The 25,858-nt window shown below is 42.6% G+C and overlaps 1 protein-coding gene across 1 annotated transcript; it reads right to left on the reverse strand.

Annotated features, from left to right (window-relative positions):
• Positions 1–432: 432 nt before the first annotated feature.
• SAR1B (secretion associated Ras related GTPase 1B) lies at positions 433–24,580 on the reverse strand. The gene is made up of 7 exons (XM_065409242.1): positions 24,510–24,580; positions 8,681–8,756; positions 4,445–4,564; positions 3,779–3,844; positions 2,910–3,013; positions 2,552–2,683; positions 433–704 (listed from the first exon to the last, which is right to left on the reverse strand). The coding sequence occupies exons 2-7, from the start codon at positions 8,736–8,738 to the stop codon at positions 588–590; spliced, it is 597 nt and encodes a 198-aa protein (XP_065265314.1). The 5' UTR covers positions 8,739–8,756; positions 24,510–24,580; the 3' UTR covers positions 433–587.
• Between the last annotated feature and the right edge of the window lie 1,278 nt (positions 24,581–25,858).

The following is a 25,858-nucleotide window of genomic DNA, read 5'->3' on the forward strand; positions in this document are numbered from 1 at the left end:
TAAGACACATTAAAATGAAACATTTCCCATCAAAGATGCCAAAAACTGGATTTAGTTTTATTGCATGACGTTGCATAAGAAAGTGTATTATTGAAAGCTGTAAGGCATCATGCAATTATCAATAAGCTAATTATTTATTGTTCCTTGAGAGGTGGTTATATAATCTAAATTTATAAAACCAGTTTCAAAAAAGTACATAAAATATTTAACATGATGAGCATTAAATGTCGTTCACATGGCTCTAGTTTTTAGCTGTTAAAAAGTGCGTTCAAACGTACTGTCCTGGAAAGTCACTCTGTCAAAAAATGGTGCAGGAGACTATTGTCAAGTTATAAATTTCAAAAGAATGTTGTGTTATGGGATTTGAAAGCTAACATGTGGTGATATTCAGTCTTACAAACTTGCTTAAAATCAGTTTTCAATCCTCACACTTGCAGTTTAGCATAGTTGATTTAATAATCTAAAAAACATTTGCTTTTGTAACCAAACAAAGTCTACTGAGTTTAAGTTATGTACACTGAGTGATCAAATAATGAGCAGACTTCATATTCAGACATAGGACAGAATGTACTGATGTGAATTTGGTGTTAATCAATGTATTGTGCCATCCAACGGAATCCTTCTCCATAGCCTTGTCTCTTTAGCACGCTGCACATAAAGACTTCCAGTGGTCTGGCATTCAATTCTTTCAGAGATACATTGCCCTGGAAGTAAGAGATCAAAAGTATATCAAATCTCAATAGTATGAAAAAATGGGTTCTTTCTACAAAAACAAACATTTTTTAATGTAATGTTATTACCTAATTTGTTTTAAATACTAGAAATTTGAAAAATTAACCTGAAGTTACCAAGAATAAAGTCCCTTTCTGAAATATACTGTGCATTCTATCATTTCTATCTGTTATATTCAGAGGAGATGAAGTACATGCAACAGGAATGCAAGAGCAAGCATGGTCAAAAAGGCGGTTTTTAAACCAAGATGATTTTTGAAAACTCACATTAGGAGTTTCTCTATGGATGGGCATTATTCATTTTGCAATTAGATAAGAAGGGCATTTGCCACTAATGGTAAGACTGACCTCAGTCATGCTGACTGTAGTCCAAGGCCAAGGAATAGCAATAACAAAAACCGTTACTACTAATTTGAAGACACTTTTGCCTGTACTGCATTTTGGGTTTGAACTTGCACAACATAGGTGCGAGTGTTATGAAAATAAGAGCAAGATAAAAAGGTGATAAGGAGGAGGGCAGAGAAAACGGGAGAATCCAACCACCACTGTTCTCCATGTCCACTGACAGTAGAACAAGAAGTAATGGGCTTTATCTGCAGCAAAGGAGATTTAGGTTAGATATTAGGGAAAACTTTTTAACAAGAAGAGTAATTAAGCTCTGGAATAGGCTTCCAAAGGAAGGTGGAATCCCCATGGTTGGAGGTTTTTTAAGAAAGGTTGGACAAACACCTGTCAGGGATGGTCTAGGTTTACTTGGTCCGGCCTAAGCGGAGGGAACTGGACTTGATGACCTCTCAAGGTCCCTTCCAGTTCTACATTTCCATGATTCTACAATAAGGATCCCCCATCACAGACACACTCTTTTACCCTGTGCACTTCTGAATGAGGGATTGAATGCACAAGGGACTTGATATTTACTACTGCTCAGTGTGGAGAAATCTGTCTAGCACTTAACCCTACCTGTGCCCATGCATAGGCTACACTGGCACTAAAACATAACCTCATGATACACACTGTTGAGAAGTTGCAAATACAGCTGTATAATTGTAACTCTCTCCACCTTTTTTCCCCACATACTTGATAATGGCCATTATAACCCAAATGCTGTGTTACGAGCCAAAGGTGGGTCTTGTTCTTCTCCAGAAAAATATATTGAATTTCACATGGCTGGTCTAGAAAAATCTACATTACAAGCATGAGGAATATTGGAGAAACTTGTTTTTAATCCCCTACAACTGAATATCTGTTACACACTGAGTGTGCTATTAAAAGTAGAGAGTTCAAATAGCACAATGATTCAGATGTAAAACCTACTTTATTGCTACAGGTATTAGTAAGAACTTTTTTTATAAACTACCAGTCAAGATTTCCACAGTAGTGTAGTGGAGTTTAGTATCTCATTTCTAATCCTTGGACTAATATTTTCATATTGTATCGCTCTATGAACCTGCACTATAAATCAGAAAGATCAGTGCCTACCAAACTTTATCAAATCTCCTAACAGAGTTCTAATCTGAAGAACTACGTTTAAAGACTTGCTCACTCAAAGTATTTTACAGGAAGCTATAAGCACTGTACCAGGATAGTTTAAGTGTGATTCTCTTTCTCTGAACAAAGATGACCCTGAAAACAATTAATAAATTATTAGTAGAACTATATCTAATCCAGAAGTTTTAGACTTTATTTTGTAGATATTACATTTTTTAATCTATGAATACTAAAGTAGACAGTTTGTGTGTGTAGCTGGAAAGAAGTGATGCAAACGAATGCTCGCTCTGGAGTACAGGGAAAGCAAATTCTAACAAGAAAACAAGCATTACCTTTCCTGTTGTTTGGCCATACAAACCAAACATCTCTCGTAACCTCTCTTCACTGATGGCTTCAGGTCTGTCAATCTTGTTACCAAGAATTAGGATAGGCACATTTGCAACAGTTTCATCTGTCATTAGCGACTATGACGGGGAGAAAAAAGGAAGAGGAGTTCAGTGAGAATATGTATCCTTGTATGCAAGGAGAGGGAACCAGCAGCAAACAGTACTTGGGGTGAGGGATGGAGAGAGCGGAGGGAGGAAAAAGAACACATTGCTGAACCCCCTGGTTGGGTGGCAGACGTGTCCATTTTCAGGTACTGAGAACATTCGTTCAATTTTTAAAAAAAAATCCAATTTATTTACTTACATCAAGTTCTTCTTTTGATTCAGTCAATCTTTCATGATCAGCACAGTCCACCAGAAACACAATGCCATTGATGGCAGGCAGATAATTTTTCCACACTCTGCGAGCTAACAAAGAATGTTATAAATTAACAGCAAAATTCAGAGTAATGCACAGGATTTCATTAAATAGCAGAATCTTTAAAAGGGCAGCCAGTTCTATTTTAAAAAGTTTAAAATCTTTAGGACAACCTACCCTGCTTGACATAGCTTGAAATAAAGAAGCAAAAAAGGAACCCGTTACTATTTGAACCAGGAGAAAAACTGTTCATATCCATAAGTACAGCTCTAAAAGTCTGTGACTTAGTGTATTATTTAGCAGTCAAATGGCTTATGACGATCTGAAGAATTTGAAATTTTTGATAAACTGTATTGGACTTTCAGTCCAAGTTAGCAGTAGAAGAGGTGGAAGTGTTATTAGTGCCCCGATAGATCAATTCCACATGTGCATAGATATACTGCAGTTTACCTTTTCTATAAACTTACATCAGCAAATGTAAGTTTAAACCATAAAGGCTGATGGTAAATATCAGGGTAGGGGTTTTTGTTTTGATCTTTTTTATTTGGTTTTTCTAATGGTCACATCAATCAATGGCTTTACCCTCTACTTCAGCTCTATGTTGCTCCCACCCAATTTTATATTAGGGTGCAACGAACGGTAGAAAGAGAAAGCAGATCAGGAAATGTTTTCTATATTGGCAAAAAAAAGCCTGAAAGAATAATATTTGTAGCATGATCATTTGTTTGATATGAAACAAATAAAGGTTACAATTATTGGCACTGAAGTCAATATAGTTACAAGAACAAAATGAGCCAGTTGAGCCACTATCTTACCTTGAGTATGTCCACCCAGATCAAAAGTGGTAAAAGTCATACCAGCAATTGTCAGCTCTTCTGAGGCTAAAAATACACAAAAATGGTATGTTCTCTTACTGTCTTCAATGGGAATATTTCCTGAATAAGTGGTACGGGGCTAGGCCCAATAATCAGTTTTCTTACTTCACTAATAACACATTGCAGGGATCTTGAGTGTGTAACACTATGTAGCCCACATAAGCAAAATATCTAAAATATTGTTCACTCTGTCTCCTTCCCCTCTTCCTCCCAGGAGTCCTTTGGGTCCTCATGGACCTATTAGTCCATTTTTCATCTGGGGTTGAAGTCCCCTCTTACAAAGCCACCCTGGTAAGTCATAGTCAACATCCTTTCAGCCAAAGAGAACCAAACAGCATTCCTGTAGAGGCTGTTAATGCCATGTTTGCAACTAGCTGGAGAGGCAGCTGTTGAACAAAGCAAGGCACTCCATCTCTCATGATCTGCACTCTCAGCCCCTGCTAACGTGCTTACTCCATGTCTAAGATTTTTAAGTAGCCCATATTGAACTATATTACAACAAATGTAGTTTTTGTAATATTAGTGAACACACTACGCAGGATGTGGCACATATGAGAGATTTAAGGCACTGTTTCTAGTGTTAAAGAACTGGTGGTGATGTCTTACTGGGATGTAATGTAGGGACATGTTGTCCCAGTCTGTCATCTTTGAGCATGTGCAGCAGTGTAGTTTTTCCAGCATTGTCCAATCCAAGAAATACTAGTTTACCAGATTTCTTATACAGTCCTGTTTAAAAAAAAAAAAAAAAAAGTGTTTACTGAATACATTGATTTTATAGTGTAATATTATAACGATAAAATGCAGTACGACCAAAGGACTATAAATTTAAATTATGACATGTAACAGAAGATTAACAATAGTATTTTCAGCTATTCTTAAGCAGAGGACTCTTCCATATCCTGTGGGACCTCGCCTATGCTGGAAGCCCAAGATATCACCCTCAGACTGAACAGGGGATGTTTTCCTCCATTTTCTTCTCTGTCTATAACTGTTGCAAAGGAAATTGTCTTGGCAGATAAGTAAAGGGGAAAACTGGTTTTAAATATAATTTGCTGTTTTTAATTCTACACATATTCTATTACTGTTTGGTGATCTTACACATACTAAGATGCATTTAGTAGTTTGATCAATAGAGCTTGAAGACATGACAAGCCTTGCCTGACTAAGACACGCATCGATGCCTCAGGAGAGTTACAAGCTTGTGCCATCAACAGTGTATAATGCATAGATGAAATGTTTCCTGTCATGTGATAACGCTCTAATAATATGGATTAGAAGTTTTACATTTCATTAATCTTTATAAGAACAAAACTTCCCTTTTAATTTCACCGTGTTTATGCCTCCAGTATAAACAATAACTTGAGGGGAGGAGGGAAGGGTTAAAAAGTAAGACATTTTAAACTAATAATTTTTAAATTGAGATCATCAAAGGGTGATTCTCTTAATTTATAACACTACCTCCCTCAACACTGTATCCTGGATCAGAGCTATTCTCTGCTTCTGCAAACTGTTCAATGCTAAGAATGCAGTAATCTTAAAACTAATGTCAGGTTGAAAGTCACCGCCTGCTTTGAAGACCTGTAGAACATAGAATCTGCTTTAAGGGAGTCCCCTTACCCCCTTCAAAGAAATGTGACCTGGCCAGTGTGTTCAATACATTCTGTTAATTGCCACTGCCAGCCACACAGCTGTTAGTTTTCCGTTAGTGTAGAACAAGGTTTAATGATAATAAAAATGGTATAAGAAGGAAGAGTGAAGTATTAATTTCAGCAAGAGAAACCTTTTTTAAAAAAAAGATAAAATTAGGCTGTTACATGTTCCTAAAGTTTGAAAATCACACACAAGTACCGAAAATTCAGTGTTAAAGTGGGTGCCATTAAGAAAAACAAATCAGCATTACTTGCGATAGCTAAATTTACCACTGCATTTCTATTACTTATTCTGTGTATAAGGAATAAGCAAGGCAACTACTGTAGTGAAGTAAATGTTTGGTTATCTAATGGTGCCCACTGTATGACTGGGTCTTTCATTATATGATGCCATCGTACTTGGCAATGTGATATACAATTAAGGAAATATTTATTTTACAAACTTTATGAAGATATAGAAATAGCTAATGTAGTAAATTATTGGATTATACAATTAATATTGTGCTATTAAAGTTCACCAGCTTAGTTTCTCTGCATTCATTATGCTTAACTGTGTATTATAATGCAACTGTCAAAAGTTGTGTATTATTTATATTTCCAATTGCTAGGTTCGAGAAAAGAGAAAAAAAGTCTATGTATTTGTGGTCACAATTCTTCTAAAAATGGGCCAGACAGAGCACTGCTTGTGTCTTAGGTTACTGATGAAGGCTTTTGATAAAGAAGAGATCCTGCTCACACCATACCTGATGAAGGCTGAATTGGTGATCAGACTTTTTCTGATCTTTGTTTTTGTTTAGTGAAGACTTTTTAAAATGAATCTTTCATTTGGATTCTGAATTAGACAACTTCTGAGACACTGCAGCATTCCACATACATACAAACATCTACCCTGTTAACCTTTATCCTGGTATTATTTACTTACCTTCTCTGCTTTTAAACTGTAATCTCTAGGATCACATTCGAACAGGGAACATTTATAACCTTGGCAGAGAAGGCTGTAATTCTCTAACAGAATCAGATGAGGAGAATGAATCTGGTACTCTTCTAATACTACAGGTATGTTATTTGTTATCTGATGCCTGAATGTGTGTTCTCTTGTGCCAAGATCATAAATACTAGTAGTATGTGAGTTAAAAACATAATGTGTATATAAAGACCATTTAAAAAACATTGGTTTCTTCTTCAGATACAGCACATCTGACTTCTCAAATTCAGCTCTTGGAACATAACGGATAACCAGGATAATTTGTAAGTTACTGAGTAAAGTAGCAAGACATCACCATCTACAAAACAAGAAAAGGTCATCTAACAAGTTCTTACATTGTTCAATATACACCACAGAAGAGGTGCATGTCCTCCCTTCAGGAAGTTTGGGAACAAGTGAATTCATTATGTGGAAGATAACTGCATAGGATGGCTCTAGTTTTTTTGGCATCTCTTTCTCTGGAAAAATAGCTAAATGTATTCCCTTCAAATTTTCTGAGAAGAACAAATAATACCTCATTCCTGGGCCAAGACATTATTTACCTATTCCAAACAAGAGCACATTTGTACCGCAGAGCTATACATTTCTAAGTATAGATAGGTACATTATGGACAGAATGAAACAGCAAATGTTGCCCCTGCTTCTCAGTACTATAATACAATTTTTGTTGGGTTTTTCATAAGAATACAAAGTGCTCAATTGGTAATACTGCAACTATAAAGTACAGCAAAATCACAATATACAGAAAAAATTCCTTCCCAGAAATCTCTTCATGGGCATTTTTCTTTTATGATTTACAAAATGTTATAATCCCTTCAGGATAATAATATATCAGCAACAGTAAAATCAAGGGCTCCTAATTTATTAGGTAAGTCTGTTTAATCATAACAATATAGTCCCATTTTTTAATTTAGAAAAAAATCTTTGAGCAAGAGTAGGAATAGAGGAAGCAAGTTGCTCTTAGGGTACATATAAGGACACGTCAAGAAACATTTTCCCTGGCACTTTGGTCTATAGTATCTTTCTCACTAGAAATATCCTTGGAGGAATGTGGGGGTGGGGTGGAAGTGGCGAAGTTTTCAAAAGTGCAGCAATCACTGCTTGATTAAATAAAGTAGGAGCGATAAGAGGTTATTCCACTTAGTTGACATTTCACTGGCTAACACTCAGATAGCTGGCCAAGGGTCTAACATACAGTGAGGAAGTTTAAACATCTAACTGATAATGGCTAGGCGGGTGACTTGGCGTGATTCATTAATCTTCTATTATTTATTTCATAAAATACATAAAACATGTAAATCATACACATTACTGGTCTATGTAACCCTGTGTCCCCTTACTGTTATCCTCATATCCCTTTCCTTGCCCTATCTGTTGAGAGTTAAGCTCACATATTGCATCCTGTATCAACCTGGCTTGAAACACTTTTGGGTAGGCACTGTTTTCATATTACGGGCCCTTCCAATGCCCTTCATCTGATTTTAGTAACACCTAACTTAGTATGGTACCACTGACTTCACTGGTACTGCTCATGGAGTAAAGTAAAGTACTGTTCAACATGAGTAAGGGTGTCAGAATCCAGCTCTCTGTCATTATACAGGGCCACAATTGAGCTCTTTGATCCTGAAAGAGGCCTCCAGGTAATACCATAATACAAATAAGTGATAATTGAGGTATAAAGTCAAGTCACTGGGCCCCGTTCTCCCCTCTTGCACTAGTGAGAATCAGGAGTAACTCCACAGAAGTGAATGGAGCTACACCAGTATAAATCTAGTGTGAGTGGAAAATCAAGCCCATTGTGTTCATACTACAGTAATGCTTCCCGAGGTACACAGGGTTGTGAGGCACCTGCACTTAGTGTGAGGAAGCCATGTCTGTGCCTGCCAGGGGTCAGCTCCCTGACTCCACCAGCCAAAGGCAGCACAACCACTCCCCTCTAAGCCTATGCAGGCCCCACTCTCAGAAAAACAAAAAAAAACGTATTTTCTCTAGACTTAAAGGAAGTGAATGAGATAAACAGAGGGATGGATGAAGAGTACAGTAAGGACTCAGTGCTGTTAAGAGAATAACTCTGCTTAATATTTTACATCTTTAATCTGAATGTCATTTCATTTACACCAAAATAAATGCTGCTGTTTAACTAGTACTATGTTTTAAGGATGCAAATGTAAATGAAAAACACTATAACAGAGCAGCATAAAAACTTACCTAAAAACTGCAGTACACTACTGAAACCACTGTAAATCCAATCAAATATGAAGGACATATCCAAATCTTAAGGGGTCTGAAAGAAAAAGAGAAATGCATTTAAGCACTATCGGAATATCCTATAAAACATCTGTCTGAATTATGAGGAATCCAAAATACTGGATGAAAAAACTAAGAGCAATTAGCATGGATCAGTAGATAGATTCATTTTTTGGTATTCAATTATCAATCATCTGGCACTTAGTTTGATCTGAGCTTTGCTTTATATAGTTTACCCCTGAACACTATGCTGGAGAGCTAAACATTTTGAATGTGTTAAAGAATTATTGTTACAGCAAGGACTGCCAGAATATGATGTACTGTTGGAAGCAGTGTACTCAGGTGAAGCAGCCTTATAAGAGAATGCTATCAGAGTCTAATGAGTAGTTTGTATTCACAGATAATTTATTTATAGGAGTGGAAGTTTAAGCCCAGAAATCTGAGACATCAGTTTTACCCTCATTTCAAAATATATGTTTATCTTTTTTAATGATTTATAAATTAAGGGTCTTTCAGCATTACTGTTAAACACCTTATTTAACAAGATTTATAAACTTGCATTAAAATAACTCCAGGACTGGCTTGGTGCCCCATAGAGTATACTGACACATGGTAGATCCAGTTCAATTCTTGATCCCATTCTATTATTCTCACAGCCAACAGGAGTTAAGACTATTGCACAGACTGCATACTTGGGGTATGTCTACACTACAGGATTAATTCGAATTTATATAATTCGAATTTAGGAAACCGATTTTGTAAATTCGAATGTATTCGGCCACACTAGGCACCATTAATTCGGTGGTTTGCGTCCAAGCTACCATAGTAGCATCGATTTCCAGAGCGTTGCATTGTGGGTAGCTTTTACATAGCTATCCCATAGTTCCCGCAGTCTCCACCCCCCTTGGAATTCTGGGTTGAGACCCCAGTGCATGATGGGGCAAAAAACATTGTCGCAGGTAGTTCTGGGTACAGCCTCCCCCTCCCTCCCTGAAAGCAACGGCAGACAACCATTTCGCGCCTTTTTTCCTGAGTGAACTCTGCAGACTCCATTCTGCATCAAGCATGGATCCCGTTGTGCTCCAGAACGCAGTCTTGAACATTATAAACACCTCGCGCTTTCTCGTGGAGTTTATGCTTACACAGGACCAGAAACAAGAGGCGAGGAGGAGGAGGAGGCGGCGATTGCAGCGCAGCGACCAGCGTGATGAGGACATGGACACGGACACAGAATTCTCTGAGACCGCGGGCCCCGGTGCTTTGGAGATTATGATGTTAATGGGCCAGGTTATAGGCTTTGAACGCCGATTCTGGGCCCGGGAAACAAGCACAGACTGGTGGGACCGCATAGTGTTGCAGGTGTGGGACGATTCCCAGTGGCTGAGAAACTTTCGCATGCGTAAGGGCACTTTCATGGAACTTTGTGACTTGCTTTCCCCTGCCCTGAAGCGCCAGAATACCAAGATGAGAGCAGCCCTCACAGTTGAGAAGCGAGTGGCGATAGCCCTGTGGAAGCTTGCAACGCCAGACAGCTACCGGTCAGTCGGGAATCAATTTGGAGTGGGCAAATCTACTGTGGGGGCTGCTGTGATGCAAGTAGCCAAAGCAATCACGGAGGTGCTGCTACGAAAGGTAGTGACTCTGGGAAATGTGCAGGTCATAGTGGATGGCTTTGCTGCAATGGGATTCCCTAACTGTGGTGGGGCAATAGATGGAACCCATATTCCTATCTTGGCACCGGAGCACCAGGGTACCCAGTACATAAACCGCAAGGGGTACTTCTCAATGGTGCTGCAAGCACTTGTGGATCACAAGGGACGTTTCACCAACATCCATGTGGGCTGGCCGGGAAGGGTTCATGACGCTCGCGTCTTCAGGAACACCAATCTGTTTAAACGGCTGCAGCAAGGGACTTACTTTCCGGACCAGAAAATAACCGTGGGGGATGTTGAAATGCCAATTGTTATTCTTGGGGACCCAGCCTACCCCTTAATGCCATGGCTCATGAAGCCATACACAGGCAGCCTGGACAGGAGTCAGGAGTTGTTCAACTACAGGCTGAGCAAGTGCAGAATGGTGGTAGAATGTGCATTTGGCCGTTTAAAAGGTCGCTGGCGATCCTTATTGACTCGCTCAGACCTCAGCCAAACCAATATCCCCATTGTTATTACTGCTTGCTGTGTGCTTCACAATCTCTGTGAGAGCAAGGGGGAGACCTTTATGGCAGGGTGGGAGGCTGAGGCAAATCGCCTGGCTGCTGATTACTCGCAGCCAGACACCAGGGCGATTAGAAGAGCACACGATGAAGCGCTGCGCATTAGGGAAGCTTTGAAAACCAGTTTCATGACTGGCCAGGCTACAGTGTGAAATTTATGTTTGTTTATCCTTCCTGAAAACCCGCCCCCTTTATTGACTCATTCTCTGTAAGGAACCCACCCTCCCCCTTCCCCCAGCTTGCTTTCAAAGGAAATAAAGTCACCATTGTTTAAAAATCATTTATTCTTTATGAATTGATTATAAAAAGAGGGAGAGAACCTGAGTGGGGTTTGGGAGGAGGATCAGCGGGAAGGAAAAGCCCAGTAAAAAAAGGTTAAGAAAATGGCAGCCTTTTGCTTGGGCTGTCCACTGGGGTGGAATGGGAGGGTGTACGGAGCCTCCCCCCCCCCGTGTTCTTACACATCTGGGTGTGGAGGCTATGGAAAATGGTGAGGAGGTAGGGGGGTTATACAGGGGCTGTAGCGGCACAGAACCTGAGTGGGGTTTGGGAGGAGGATCTGCGGGAAGGAAAAGCCCAGTAAAAAAAGGTTAAAAAAATGGCAGCCTTTTGCTTGGGCTGTCCACTGGGGTGGAATGGGAGGGTGTACGGAGCCTCCCCCCCCGTGTTCTTACACGTCTGGGTGTGGAGGCTATGGAACATGGTGAGGAGGTAGGGGGGTTATACAGGGGCTGTAGCGGCACTCGGTTCTCCAGCAGCCGTTCCTGAAGCTCCACCAGACGCCGGAGCATGTCTGTTTGCTCACGCAGCAGCCCCAGCGTTGCTTCCCGACTCCTCTGATCTTCCTGCCGCCACCTCTCATCTCGAGCGTCTCTCCTCTCCTCACGTTGGTCCCTCCTGTCCTCACGTTGGTCCCTCATGTCCTCACGTTGGTCCCTCCTGTCCTCACGGTCACTGGCTTCTTTCCTATACTTGCAAACCGTCTCCTTCCACTCATTCAGATGAGCTCTTTCATTCCTGGTGGATTGCATGATTTCGGAAAACATCTCTTCTCTCGTTTTTTTTTTACGACGCCTTATCTGGGATAGCCTTCGGGAAGGAGGAGGGAGGCTTGAAACATTTGCACCTGCTGGAGGGAGTGAAAAAAGGAGAGAATTTTTTTAAAAGATACATTTTTCAGAACAATGCTTATACTCTTTCACGGTGTATACTATTCACATTACATAGCACATGTGATTTCTGTGCAAGGTCGCATTTTGCCTCTTAATATTGAGTGCCTGTGGCTTTGCTGCTAGAGATCACAGACGCAGGTCGGGGAAACAGAATTCACCTTGCATGCTGCCATGGTAAGCCACTGTCTTTAGGCTTCTGCGCCCTGCTTTCCCACATACCAAGCAAAGCCCGTTGTGCTGCAGTTTTCCTGTTAGCTTGTTTTCTGCTGCTGAAGGTTAACACCCCCCCCCCACCCGCCATGAATTCTCTGGGATGAGTGCTTTATCCCTCCCCCCACCGCGTGGCTGGTATCAGGGAAGATCCCTGCAGGAACCAAACTAACACCACCACCCCACCCGCCATGAATTCTCTGGGATGAGTGCTTTATCCCTCCCCCCACCGCGTGGCTGGTATCAGGGAAGATCCCTGCAGGAACCAAACTAACACCCCCCCCCCACCCGCCATGAATTCTCTGGGATGAGTGCTTTATCCCTCCCCCCACCGCCTGGCTGGTATCAGGGAAGATCCCTGCTAGCAAAACGCGAAAAGCTCTGGGCCAATCCTCCCCCCCCCCTTGCACTTGGCTAAATGCAGGGAAGGATTTCTTTTCAGCCACAGGCAAACAGCCCAGTAGGAACGGCCACCTCAGTCCCCTTAATTAAATTCCCTTATTTCAACCAGGTTACCCTAAGCGATATCACTCTCCTGAGGATTACACAGCAAGATAAAGAACGGATGTTGCTTGAATGCCAGCAAACACCGGGACCATACGCTGCCAGGCTCTGTCAGGCAATGATACCAGATTACTTGCTACTAGCATGGCGTGGTCAAGTGTCCTACCATGGAGGACGGAATAAGGCTGCACTGCCCAGAAACCTTGTGGCAAGGCTTTTGGAGTACCTCCAGGAGAGCTTCATGGAGATGTCCCTGGAGGATTTCCGCTCCATCCCCAGACATGTTAACAGACTTTTCCAGTAGCTGTACTGGCTGCGAATGCATCCCAAGTGCTCAGGGCAAATTAATCATTAAAAATGCTTGCTTTTAAACCATGTTTTATATTTTAAAAGGTAAACTCACCTGAGGTCCCTTCCATGGGGTCATGGTCTTGGGTGCTGGCTTGGGAGGCTTGGGAGGGTACTTCAGTCAGGGTGAGAAACAGTTCCTGGCTGTTGGGGAGAACGGAGAGCTGGGTGCTCTCTGCCAGCTCGTCCTCCTCCTCCTCCTCCTCTTCCCCTTCCGCGGAATCATCAGGTGTCCCTGATGAGATTATCCCCAGCTCGGAATCCACAGTCAGAGGTGGGGTAGTGGTGGCGGCCCCCCCTAGAAATGCATTTAGCTCAGCGTAGAAGCGGCATGTCCGCGGCTCTGACCCGGAGCGACCGTTTGCCTCCTTTGCTTTTTGATAGGCTTGTCTGAGCTCCTTGACTTTCACGCGGCACTGATCTGTGTCCCTATTGTGGCCTCTCTCCATCATGCCCTTGGAAATTTTTTCATAAGTTTTGGCATTTCGTCTTTTCGAACGCAGTTCAGCTAGCACTGAATCCTCTCCCCATATAGAGATCAAATCCAGTACCTCCTGTACGGTCCATGCTGGTGCTCTTTTTCGATTATCAGCCTGCATGGTTACCTGTGCTGATGAGCTCTCTGTGGTCACCTGTGCTCTCCACGCTGTGCAAACAGGAAATGAAATTCAAATGTTCCCGGGGCTTTTCCTGTCCACCTGGCCAGTGCATGCGAGTTCAGATTGCTGGCCAGAGCGGTCACAATGGTGCACTGTGGGATAGCTCCTGGAGGCCAATAACATCGAATTGCGGCCACACTAACGCTAATTCGAATTGACAAATTCGATTTTGGCGCTACTCCGCTCGTCGGGGTGGAGTACAGAAATCGAATTAAAGGGCCCTTTAATTCGAATTAAATGGCTTCGTTGTGTGGACGGTTCCAGAGTTAATTCGAATTAAAGCCACTAAATCCGAATTAAAGGTGTAGTGTAGACCAGGCCTAAGATGAGGAAGGGGTGCCACGCAGCACTCAACAGCTTCTTCTAGGAGTGAGCTTTCCATATTTTGTAAAAACGTAATAAAATCCTTTTTTTAAATAAATCAGAAAAAGAATAATTTAGCCTTAAATTTCAAAATACAAATGCGCACTTCCGTAGCACCTTTTGCTTCCACTGGAAAATTTCAAAGCACTTTACAAACAATGAATTTAGACTCACAACATCCACGTATTTTACAGGTGGGGAAACTAAAGCATGGACAGGCATTAAGTGACTTGTCCAAGGTCACACAGCAAGTTTGTTGCAGAGATGGGGAAAAGAACCCAGATCGCCATACTGCCAACACTCACCATTCTTCCTCTGTATTGTGATGGGAAAAAATGGAAGTCTTAGCAATGGTAGTACAAATTAATTTATTTTAAAATGGGTCTGTGTAGAAGCACTGAGAGTTATTTAACTGAATATTTCATATGGAATTTTAGCATACAAATTTAAAGGGATAAATACTCTGGATAGGTCAGTGCACTGTCCATCTTGTCCTAATCACTAGAGTTGAGTGAATTGACTTTCCAGTATGGTGACTGTACCTGAACCACCAGGCTATAGTCATTCCCACGTTCTATACTATTTGTTGTCATTCATAATGGGACTTTATAAAGACAGACTAGTGAATAGTCATTATGAATTACTATGAATGATGATAAAAATCATTGGGCTAGAAAGAGAGAATTACTCTTTAATTTGATGATTAGGGTACTCACCTAGGATGAAGGAGATCCAAGTTCAAGTCCCTACTCCAGTGATTATGTAATTATTTATACAAAGTGAAATAACTTCAACAGGAAAGACTGAAAGAGACATACACCACCATATCCCAAAGCCAAGTAGCTAGGGCATTTTCTTGAGAGGTGGGAGACAGTGAATAGTTTCTGTTCTCCTAACCATGCATTTCTGGGTGAATTTTCTAGTTGCTGATAATTTTTTGTCCAGCTCCATGTCCAAAAGGAAGAAAATAAATATTTTTTTCCACTAGAGACTAGCTAATTATGGGGAGGTCTATCTGCTGCTTAAATCAACCATCAAGTTTTAAAGTTACACCCGTGTTCTCAGGGAGAAACACTGGTACATCAGATCATGGAGGCGTACAAATACGTTTTTCTTGGCCAATAAGATACAACTAGAATGGTCCTGGTTTAGACCCTCTTCTCCTGGGAAATAACAACTAAGTGACAGCAAGAAGGCCATATGCCCTAAGTTTGTTCAAAGAGCAGTACCAAGCAGTAGAATCTTATCAAGAAATGCTGCATTTGTGTGATAGAAACCCATTAATGGACAACCCCCAATACAAAAATAGCCTCTCCATGTACCCACTAGTGATGGATGCTGAATGCTCATCTGAGGAAGTCAGCATTCATTTTGCACAGAGCTAGAATGTACATCACTTCTGAAGCAGTATTTGTGATGTACAAATATCACTGCCACTGACTCACTGCTCTGCCATGGGCAACTTGCTTAACCTCTTTATCTCAATTTCCCAATCTTTAAAATGGAGATAAGTACTGTATACTTACCTACCCCCAGGGGTGTTCCGAATTATTGTTTGGACAACATTTTGCAAGCATAAGGTACTTAGTGCCACGTATCAATTGCCAAGGCACTCTGGCCATGTCCTCTTTCCTTTGGCAAAGCCTCATCCCACCCCACCCCTCAGACTAGCTACAGTTTCCAATGCCACCTGAGGATCTTCTAACACTGGTGATCTTCCAGTGGCTGGGTGAAATGGTTTTAGAGCAGCTTTGAATCAGTAATATAGTACAAACTGGATGAAGCTCGACACAGGCCAAAACCTACCAACCCACCTTTGTTACAATGATGAGAAAAAAGTAATAGCTTAGAAGCTTGAAACAATCAATTACTAGCCCTAGGTGAGAAGAATTTTTCAGTGTTGCCATAAAGGGACAGACCTATCCCAGGAACAGAGCATGAAGAAAAAAAGGAAAGGAATATTTTAATTTGAGTCTTAAAGCAAAGTTTGATCCATCCAACGCACATTTGCTGTCCCATCCTCCCCAAAATTTAAACGGTTAGGGTTAGCCATGAAGAAACCTAGGATTCCTCATTCACATCATGAGTTACTGGAAACAGAGTTGATCAAATAAGACAAAAGAATGACTAAGGAATAAAAAGTATCACCACATGAACACTAAGTCCCACAACACTATGAATACAACTGTCACTTACATGTCTCAAAAGCAAAGGTCAGGAACAAGCAAACACAGAACATACACGTCAGCAGATTTGTTTATTGCTCAAACAAAATACCAATCAGGAGAAGCCTCTTTGAGGCTTAGAAATATTATCTACTCAAGTAACGTACAAATCAGTGCAAAGGGTGTGATGCAACAGAACTGCTCAAATTACTGAAGTGAAAATAATTTCCTAAAGCCTAATCACGTTAAACTGAAATGATCCTTTTATGTTTACAAAACTTGTGGACAACAATAAAAAACTCCAAAGATTTTCTTTATGCACTATTAAAAGCTGTAACAACATGCAAGATTTAAATATGCTATTAAAATGAGAAAGGGTTATTCAGCATATACAGCTGAAATTAGAGCATTAATGGTTAAATCCCTATCATAAAGTAAAATACAAAATTAGGTTCTCTAGTGCAATGAAAGAATCTTAGATTAGTCAAAAGATTTGTGGTTTTAAAATAGGACGTGTCCAAAAACTCAAAAATATACCAACAAAAATTAACAGTAATAACACCTGACAACACTGAAAATTAAATAATTCTATTAAAGGAAAAATAGCTTGACAGTTATTTTAGAAGGGAACATTGTAATATTTGGATGGGAGTGCTAAATCTACTGTTACCATGCAGAAAACAAACTGCATAATTTTAAACTGAGCTTCAAATCTATTAATTAAATGACTTATCTCTACATTTGATATGAAACGATTATGTTGTAACTAACATGCTGAAGTCTGGCCACTACAAAACAAATAAAACAAGCAAAGGCTTGCTGTACACATCCATTTAAACTGGCATGACTGATCCAAAAGCACCAGAAAAACTGAACGTCCACAAGCCCGGCAGGCATATTCTACAAACCACAAGGAAGCCAAAGCCTGTCTGTTTTAGGGTTTAAATGATATAGCTTTAATTCTTTTCAAGGCAATTTGAAATCATGGGCTGCTGTTTTTTGGGGAGGCATTGTTTTTGTTTGTTTTTGACAGCAAACAGATTTCAGTTGGTTTGTGACGATCTTTTGATACTGGCTGTTTCAATAAAAATCACTTTAATTTATTGACCCATGCCCTCCTTAAGAAAACAGAAATCATTTTATTGAATCACATCAGAATGCCTAATATATGGTTATCACTTCCACGTAGGTCTCAACTGTGACTAACATTACATCATCATTACACCCTGAGCTTGATTTTGTAAGTTATATGGAACCTGTCTTAGGCAGTCACTCAACTGATCAACAAAAACTGTTGCTTAGTGGAGGCGATCTTCTACTTAAGGTGAAGTAGAATTGGACACTATAACTTTGGGTAAAGCTTGAACAACCTTTTAAGACGGAAGATTCCTAATAAGAAAGAGTTATCAAACAGACTCATTGTAATTCTATCATTCCTTACCTGTCAGGAGATAGATCAGAAAAGAGTACATTTTCTTTCCCTCTACCACTATAAATTTGTTACAGATAAAAATAAATTCTGTTATGCTTTCCAAGCTAGTTAATATAGTGGTTGTTCTTTTTAATATGGTGTTAAATTTGCAATTTTAAATACGTTTTGTTAGGATAGTGGATTGTGTTCTTTTTTTAAATTTAACATACTATTACTTTACAACACAAAAAGCATAACTAGTAAAAAATGACTGGTTTTATTCAAGTAAAATGCCCTTTGCATAAACTGAAAAGTGCATTCTACAGGGCCTGGAGAGACTGCTAACAAAAGCTTAGCGAATCATGACTATCCAACATGACTGCACTTTAACCAGTGTACTCTGAACTTCAATAATTCCAGGAACATAGTCTTCTAGAAACAACTTGGCAAACAAGTGTTTAAAGTCTACTTTAAGGCTGTACGGAAATTTTATTGCAGATTTGATCTAATTTCATAAAATCTTACCAATGGGGAAAAAAATCAATATCCTTAACAAAACTCCTTATTTGAAGTTATGATATACATCTGCTCTAGTACAGATCATTTAAAAAATAAGGCTGGAATGCATATTTTGGCCCAATAAGTCACCTCAAGAATACCTCTGAGGCAGGGGGAAAGGGAGTCACTTCAAAAATGAAAGAAGTAACAGATTTTTATGCATTTGAATGACTTTCTTGTAAATATTTGTGAAACCTCAAAAATGATTTATATCATCAATATAGCTCTGTAACTATGTGCTTCAGTAAACAAAGGAAGATAATGCTGCAGGATTTGCTAAGTTTTTTTTACACTATTTATTTAGGAAGTTTTAACAAGTTTACACATCCTTGCCATGTAAATATCAGATACAAAACAATCATTATAATGTTTAGCTTTTGTTTAAAGAGGCATTATATAGGCATATAATCAACAGATCTTTCTATAATCTTGCACTCTAGGCATAGCATAATTTTTAGCTTTGTTTGAAACAATAAATAAAAAAATAAGACTGTGAAAATGGTGATGCAGCAGTTATGTTAGATCCGAAAGGAAAATAAGTACACTATAACTGAAATAATCCAAGTAACAAAACCTGGTTTCAGGTCATATTTTGAAAGTAAAAATAGACTTTATGGCCTAGTGTAATAACTCCTTTTCTTACATGAAAAAAAGTTTACCTAGGAATTTGAATAGATATGAACCTTTTTCCTCTTAGCTGCGATAATATATTTTTATTATTTTTACAAACGGAATGTTCCGAACAAATCAATCCAACATGCTACACTAAAACAAGATTCACTGTAGCAGATAAATTCAAAAAGTTTGTAAAATTGGAAATGAATACTTACTAGGGTGACCAGATGTCCCGATTTTATAGGGACAGTCCTGATTTTGGAGTCTTTTTCTTATATAAGCTCCTATTATCCCCCCACCCCCGTCCCAATTTTTCACACTTGCTGTCTGGTCACCCTAATACTTACTGATGCTGTATTGAAGACCATCAACATCAAAGAAAAATACAATCCAGCACTGAAAAGGAATTGCCAAATAGTACTCTTACATATTAATGCAATCAAGATAAACACAAGGAGTATCTCTATCGTTTAGAAAGCCCTTTCTTTGGAATGCGTTTCCAATAATGAAGAGAAAGGAAAATAAATTCCAGCAAAGACAGGTAGGTGAAGAGAGGGAGAGTAATGAATCATCACTACAGGGATTCTGACTCACAGTTTTCAGAGTCACTCAGCTATTTTGGATGATGTAATGAATTCCAATTCTGTTTACAAAAGGGAGGTGGTCACACACTTCTCAGGCAAAATAACTGAAATAATGTGGAGATGTAAGAGTCCACTAAAATGTATTAAATACACTTCAGCTGGACCATCAGATTGCTTAAAGAGTCATATTCACATCACCTTCTAATACTCATAGTTGTTATATCTTAGTGTTTCCAGTAAGAGAGATGCATTTTTTATTATTAGTCTGACAATACCAAAGCAAGGCTTGGAAAACATAAATTGCCGCATATCTACTATTTAAAAAAGACTTAAGAAACTGAAGGTATTTTCTTTCAGTAAAGTTTACTTTCAGATTCAACAGGCGGCAAAGCCAAATAGCAGTTGTGTGTGATTACACAATCCTTTGCACCGGGCCTGTCCTTCCAACTGCTCCTGTCTCTTTTTATTTGTATATATGTTTCCTAGTCCTTAATAGGTAGCCAATATTTTGTCAAAATTTCTCAGTGCCAAGTAACTCCTTTGAACAGATTGAATGAACATTGTTAACATAATAAAATAAGCAAACAATCTTGCTGGTGTTTTATGAATGAAAACACTTTTATAATAAAATATCCTTTCTTATATAGTGTATCTGATAAAATATCAATATTTTTCATTTTTAAGAGTTGTCATCTCTAGTTCCAACTTTTAAAAAACTCTAAATTTTGTGATATGTTATTTAAATTACTAATATTTTCCCAATAGATTCCTTCTAAAAAAACCACTTTCTAGTATGAGCCATGCCAAGTGACACAAGCAACTGAGTTCTCATTTCCTAGCTTATGAAATCCTAATAGGAATCTTCCATGCCTGTTGTGCAGTGTTTTTAACAGGGCTTATTGAAAACCATGCCTGAACTCCAATTCATAGGGAGTGACTCCTACTAGATCACTTCTTATTAGGTCACTACAGTTCCAGTGAACTTGTCCAAAACCCTTATGCCAACAATACCATTTTAACAGTTTTTCAGTAACAGCTGTATAAATTAAATATTGACAAAATGCTAATGGCTGATATTTAAATGTAGCCCAAACTACTGCAGATATTCAGTTGAGACATATTTTCCTTCCAATCAGGAATAGTTCTCAATGACACTACAAAAAGGATGTCTGAGACCACCTTTCAGCATCGGTTGAAAACATTTTTGTCCTATCTATGCAAGCAGTTAAAAGTGTTTTCAACACCAAGTGAAGGAAGACTGAGCGGGGAGGAGGATATCAATTGCTGAAAACCATTATCCGGAATTGGTCATTTCCCTAATGTGGATGGCCCCTATGAGTTTCAAACCACACTAGCTAACGAAAAATAACATGCTAAACCTCAAAATTCTTGTTACTCAGTTCTTTAAAAATTTACTTTAATTTTTTTGGGGGCAAGGACCATGGCTCGTCTATGACATACTCTGTGTGGGTGGCATTATCCAACTCATGGGTCAATAGAGGAAGACACAGTCATGACTTGAAATGTGAGTTCACCTGCAAAGGAACATTCACAGAATCCAAGTCTGTAATTGTATAGCACTTAGCATACTGCAACTATGATCCTGCACAGAGCCCACAGGTGTTACCATCATAACAAATATATTTCATAAGTGCATTGTTAATTCTCTGGAAACTGCACTGAATCTATATCAAGCAAAATCCTCCTATTACAGATTGTAATAATCATTATATTGGCCACACAGTGTGTTTCCCCCCTTTTCAAAAGCCCTGAACATACAAGGGATACAACACCTTCCTTCTAATGATCTGTCTGTCTTCCCCTGGCTCTAATCTCCAACAGCCCATCACTATGTGTCCCCCATCCCATCATCTGATGTGAGCTTCCATGACAGAAAAGACATCAGTTGTGATTTAATCATTTAATTCAATGAGTTATCTACCCAGCATGAGAGAGGTGTTGGAAAATAACCTTTTACGAACAAACTATTACTTTAACAGTGCATGTGCACACCCATGAACAGAATGAGGGCAGCACGGTCTAGTGGCTGAAGCACAGGCCTAGGAGCCAGGACTTCAACCCACAGCTCCAGCACTAACTCACGCTGTGACCTAGGGCAAGTCACTTAAGCTATGTCTACATTAGCACTTTTGTCGGTAACATTTTTGTCGGTCAAGAGTGTGAAAAATAGACCTCCCTGACCAACGTAAGTTTCACTGGGGACAGCACTGTCAGCGGGAGACCGTCTCCCACTATCATAGTTACCGCCACCCGTTGGGGATGGTTTAATTATCCTGGAAGGAGAGCTCTCTCCCGTCAGCAAAGTACAGCTACACAGGAGATTTTACAGCAGTACAGCTGTGCCACTGTAAGGTGTGTAATGTAGACATAGCCTTAGGCCTGGGAGGGCGGGGGAGGATCAATCTAAATTACGCAACTTCAGCTACGTGAATAACATAGCTGAAGTCGACATACTTAAATCGACTTACCATGGTGTCTTCACCACAGTGAGTCAACTGCTGCCGCTCCCCCGGCAACTCTGCCTGCGCCTCTCTGTGCCTCTCGCTGAGCTGGAGTACAGGAGTTGACGGGAGAGCGCTCGGGGATCGATTTATCGCGTCTAAACTAGACGCGATAAATCAACTCCCACTGGATCGATCACTGCCCTCGGATCTAGCGGGTAGTGAAGACATACCCTTAGTGACTCAGTTTCCTTGTCTTTAAATTGAGGACAATAATTATTTACCTACCTAACAGGGATATTGAGTGAATGAACTAGTTAGGCTGTGAGAACTAGACCTAAACACTGCAAGAGAAAGATAGAGTATTATTATTAAAAGGGATCAGTGAAGGAAAGAAAAATACAAGATCTAAGGAGAGGAGCATACAGTAGTTTACATGGAGAGAAAAGCTCTGCAGACAGCTGGGAAAGAGAAAAACATGGTGAGAGGGTGAAATCTTGGGGCAACAAGTAGGAGCACAACAGAAGACGTTGGGGGGCAAGTGGAGGAACCAAGTGGGGGGAGAGAAGAGAATGAAGTGGGGGCAGAAAGGAAGACACTGAGGGCACAAGGGAGTGAAGGGGAAAGAGGGTACAAAGAGGAAAGCATGGGCAGGCAGAGAGGAAAGAGGAAGACCGAGAGGAAGGTACAGGTTGGGGCATTGAATATAGATAGGAAGGTGGAGGGAGACAGTGGTTAGGGTACAGATGGGGATAGTGGGTACAGAAGAAGGTGGGGGGCAGAGGGGAAGGTATGGAGGGCAGTGGGTATAAAGAGGAGGATAGGGAAACAGAGAAGAAGGGGAGCAGAGGGTCCAGGTGGGGGCAGCAGTTACAGTGAGGAAGGGGGGGGGCAGCAGGGAAGCTACAAGTGGGGGGAGTGATTACAGAGGGGAAGGTGGGAGGCAGAGTGCACATGCAAGGGCAGTGGATATAGGGGGTAGAGGGGAAGGTGGGGGTACAGAGGGGAAGATCGGGGAGCAGCAGGTACAAAGGGGAAGGTGGGGGAGCAGCGGGTCCAGGTGTGGGGGGGCAGCGGGTACAAAGGGGAAGGTGGGAGAGCAGCGGGTCCAGATGGGGGGGGGGGACTGCAGGTCCAAAGGGGAAGCTGGGGGGGCAGCGGGTCCAGGTGGGGGGCAGCGGGTACAAAGGGGAAGGTGGGGAGGCAGCAGGTCCAGGTGGGGGGAGGGGCAGCGGGTCCAAAGGGGAAGCTGGGGGGGCAGCGGGTCCAGGTGGGGGGGAGCAGCGGGTCCAGATGGGGGGGAGCAGCGGGTCCAAAGGGGAAGCTGGGGGGGCAGCGGGTCCAGGTGGGGGGGGAGGCAGCGGGTACAAAGGGGAAGGTGGGGGGGGGCAGCGGGTACAAAGGGGAAGGTGGGGGGGGGGGGCAGTGGGTCCAGGTGGGGGGGAGGCAGCGGGTACAAAGGGGAAGGTGGGGAGGCAGCGGGTCCAGGTGGGGGGGAGCGGCGGGTCCAGGTGGGGGGGAGCGGCGGGTCCAAAGGGGAAGCTGGGGGGGCAGCGGGTCCAGGTGGGGGGGAGCGGCGGGTCCAAAGGGGAAGCTGGGGGGGCAGCGGGTCCAGGTGGGGGGGAGGCAGCGGGTACAAAGGGGAAGGTGGGGGGGGGGGCAGCGGGTCCAGGTGGCGGGGAGGCAGCGGGTCCAGAGGGGAAGGTGGGGGGAGCAGCGGGTCCAGGTGGGGGGGGGGGAGCAGCGGGTCCAAAGGGGAAGCTGGGGGGGCAGCGGGTCCAGGTGGGGGGGAGCGGCGGGTCCAAAGGGGAAGCTGGGGGGGCAGCGGGTCCAGGTGGGGGGGAGGCAGCGGGTACAAAGGGGAAGGTGGGGGGGGGCAGCGGGTCCAGGTGGCGGGGAGGCAGCGGGTCCAGAGGGGAAGGTGGGGGGAGCAGCGGGTCCAGGTGGGGGGGGGGGAGCAGCGGGTCCAAAGGGGAAGGTGGGGAGGCAGCGGGTCCAGGTGGCGGGGAGGCAGCGGGTCCAGAGGGGAAGGTGGGGGGAGCAGCGGGTCCAGGTGGGGGGGGCAGCGGGTCCAGAGGGGAAGGTGGGGGGAGCAGCGGGTCCAGGTGGGGGGGGGGGGGAGCAGCGGGTCCAAAGGGGAAGCTGGGGGGGCAGCGGGTCCAGGTGGGGGGGAGCGGCGGGTCCAAAGGGGAAGGTGGGGGGAGCAGCGGGTCCAGGTGGGGGGGGGGGAGCAGCGGGTCCAAAGGGGAAGGTGGGGAGGCAGCGGGTCCAGGTGGCGGGGAGGCAGCGGGTCCAGAGGGGAAGGTGGGGGGAGCAGCGGGTCCAGGTGGGGGGGGGAGCAGCGGGTCCAAAGGGGAAGGTGGGGAGGCAGCGGGTCCAGGTGGGGGGCAGTAGGTACAAAGGAGAAGGTGGGCGAGTAGCGCGTACCAAGGCGAAGATATGGGGGGACACAGACGGATCATACAGCAGGAGACAATGGTGGGGGTGGAGGGCCCCGGCCCAAGCGCCGCCGCCGCTCACTCACCCGCTGGTGAAGAACCTGAGATCCAGGCCGCCCCGCTCCGCCCGGCACCGACACGGACCCTCAGCGCCCTCGGCCCCGCCCCCACCCCGCTCCTTCCGGGCCCAGCCGGCCGTGTCACACTCAGCGCGCTCCGCCCGGCGCCGGCTCCTGGAGCTCGGGGGCCGCCCCAGGACCCCGACTCACCCGCTCCCCTTTCCTGGGAACTGCGCTTACTGCGGGCTGCCTGTCCCCCCCCATCCCCAAGGCTAAGCGCTCCTCCCCACAAGCGGGTTGCCTCCTTCCAGTACGGGGAATTTATCCTATCCCCCCTCCTGCCGCTTCTCGGGGCTGCCCCCAACTTGGATTCAGTCCAGGGGCTGCTTCCCAACCCCCCAGCCCCTCGGGTTCCAACTGGCTGCCCCCCAAACAAACTCCCTAATACTGGGGCCACACCCCCAGTCACCCTCATTCCATACTCACCCTTTTCTGGGATTGCCCCTCAGATCACCCCAGTCCAGTACAGAGGCAACCAACCCACCCACCCTAACTCCCCTCCCCAGTGGGGCATCCCACACCCCCAGGCACCAGCCCTGGAATTACGGTTGCCAACGTTGTATTTAAAAAATAAGGAACTGTTTTCTTAGCCTCTCCACCCCACCTCTCTTCCCCATATTACACTGGTCTACAATTTTTGAGAAGTTGTCTGCTTCAGAGATAAAATGTGCTATTTATTATGTATTTTGATGTACTGAATTCAAATATGACAATTAAAACAACTGATTGGCTACTGTTTCTAAGATATTTAAGTTTTTACATTTTATGTCTATGTATATTGTGTAGATAGTAGAGTTTTAATCATAAATTGTAAACCTAGGTCTTTTCATGTGTTTATGGTTGCTTTACATGATAATATTTCACCTGTCCTGTTTATGTAACACTTTAAAAATCAGCAAAAGGGTTATATAAATAAAATGTATTATGAAACAAAAGGCAAAAAACTATTATGTACATAGTTTAGTCCTATTCAGTGTCTACTCGGCGCTTCTTGGCTTGTCTCTTGTATTCATTAAATGGAGCATCTCTTGTCACTGTCCAGCAATAGTCTGCAAGCATTGATGGGCTCCATTTGCCCTGATAGCGTTTCTCCATTGTTGCAATGTCCTGGTGAAATCGCTCGCTGTGCTCGTCGCTCACTGCTCCGCAGTTCGGTGGAAAAAAATGTAGATGAGAGTGCAAAAAATGTATCTTTAGTGACATGTTGCAACCAAGGCTTTTGTATGCCTTGAGGAGGTTTTCCACCAACAACCTGTAGTTGTCTGCCTTGTTGTTTCCGAGAAAATTTATTGCCACTAACTGGAAGGCTTTCCATG

Source organism: Emys orbicularis, chromosome 8 (assembly GCF_028017835.1).
Source record: "Emys orbicularis isolate rEmyOrb1 chromosome 8, rEmyOrb1.hap1, whole genome shotgun sequence".
NCBI lineage: Eukaryota > Metazoa > Chordata > Testudines > Emydidae > Emys > Emys orbicularis.

Excerpts from the sequence above, each read along its gene's own strand:
- SAR1B (XM_065409242.1), bottom strand. The coding sequence starts at position 8,738 with ATGTCCTTCATATTTGATTGGATTTACAGTGGTTTCAGTAGTGTACTG. Across the intron at positions 3,845-4,444 it reads TGTCCCTACATTACATCCCA|CCTCAGAAGAGCTGACAATT; the intron begins GTAAGACATCAC and ends GTGTATTTTTAG. Across the intron at positions 705-2,551 it reads ATGGCCAAACAACAGGAAAG|GGCAATGTATCTCTGAAAGA; the intron begins GTAATGCTTGTT and ends TCTTACTTCCAG.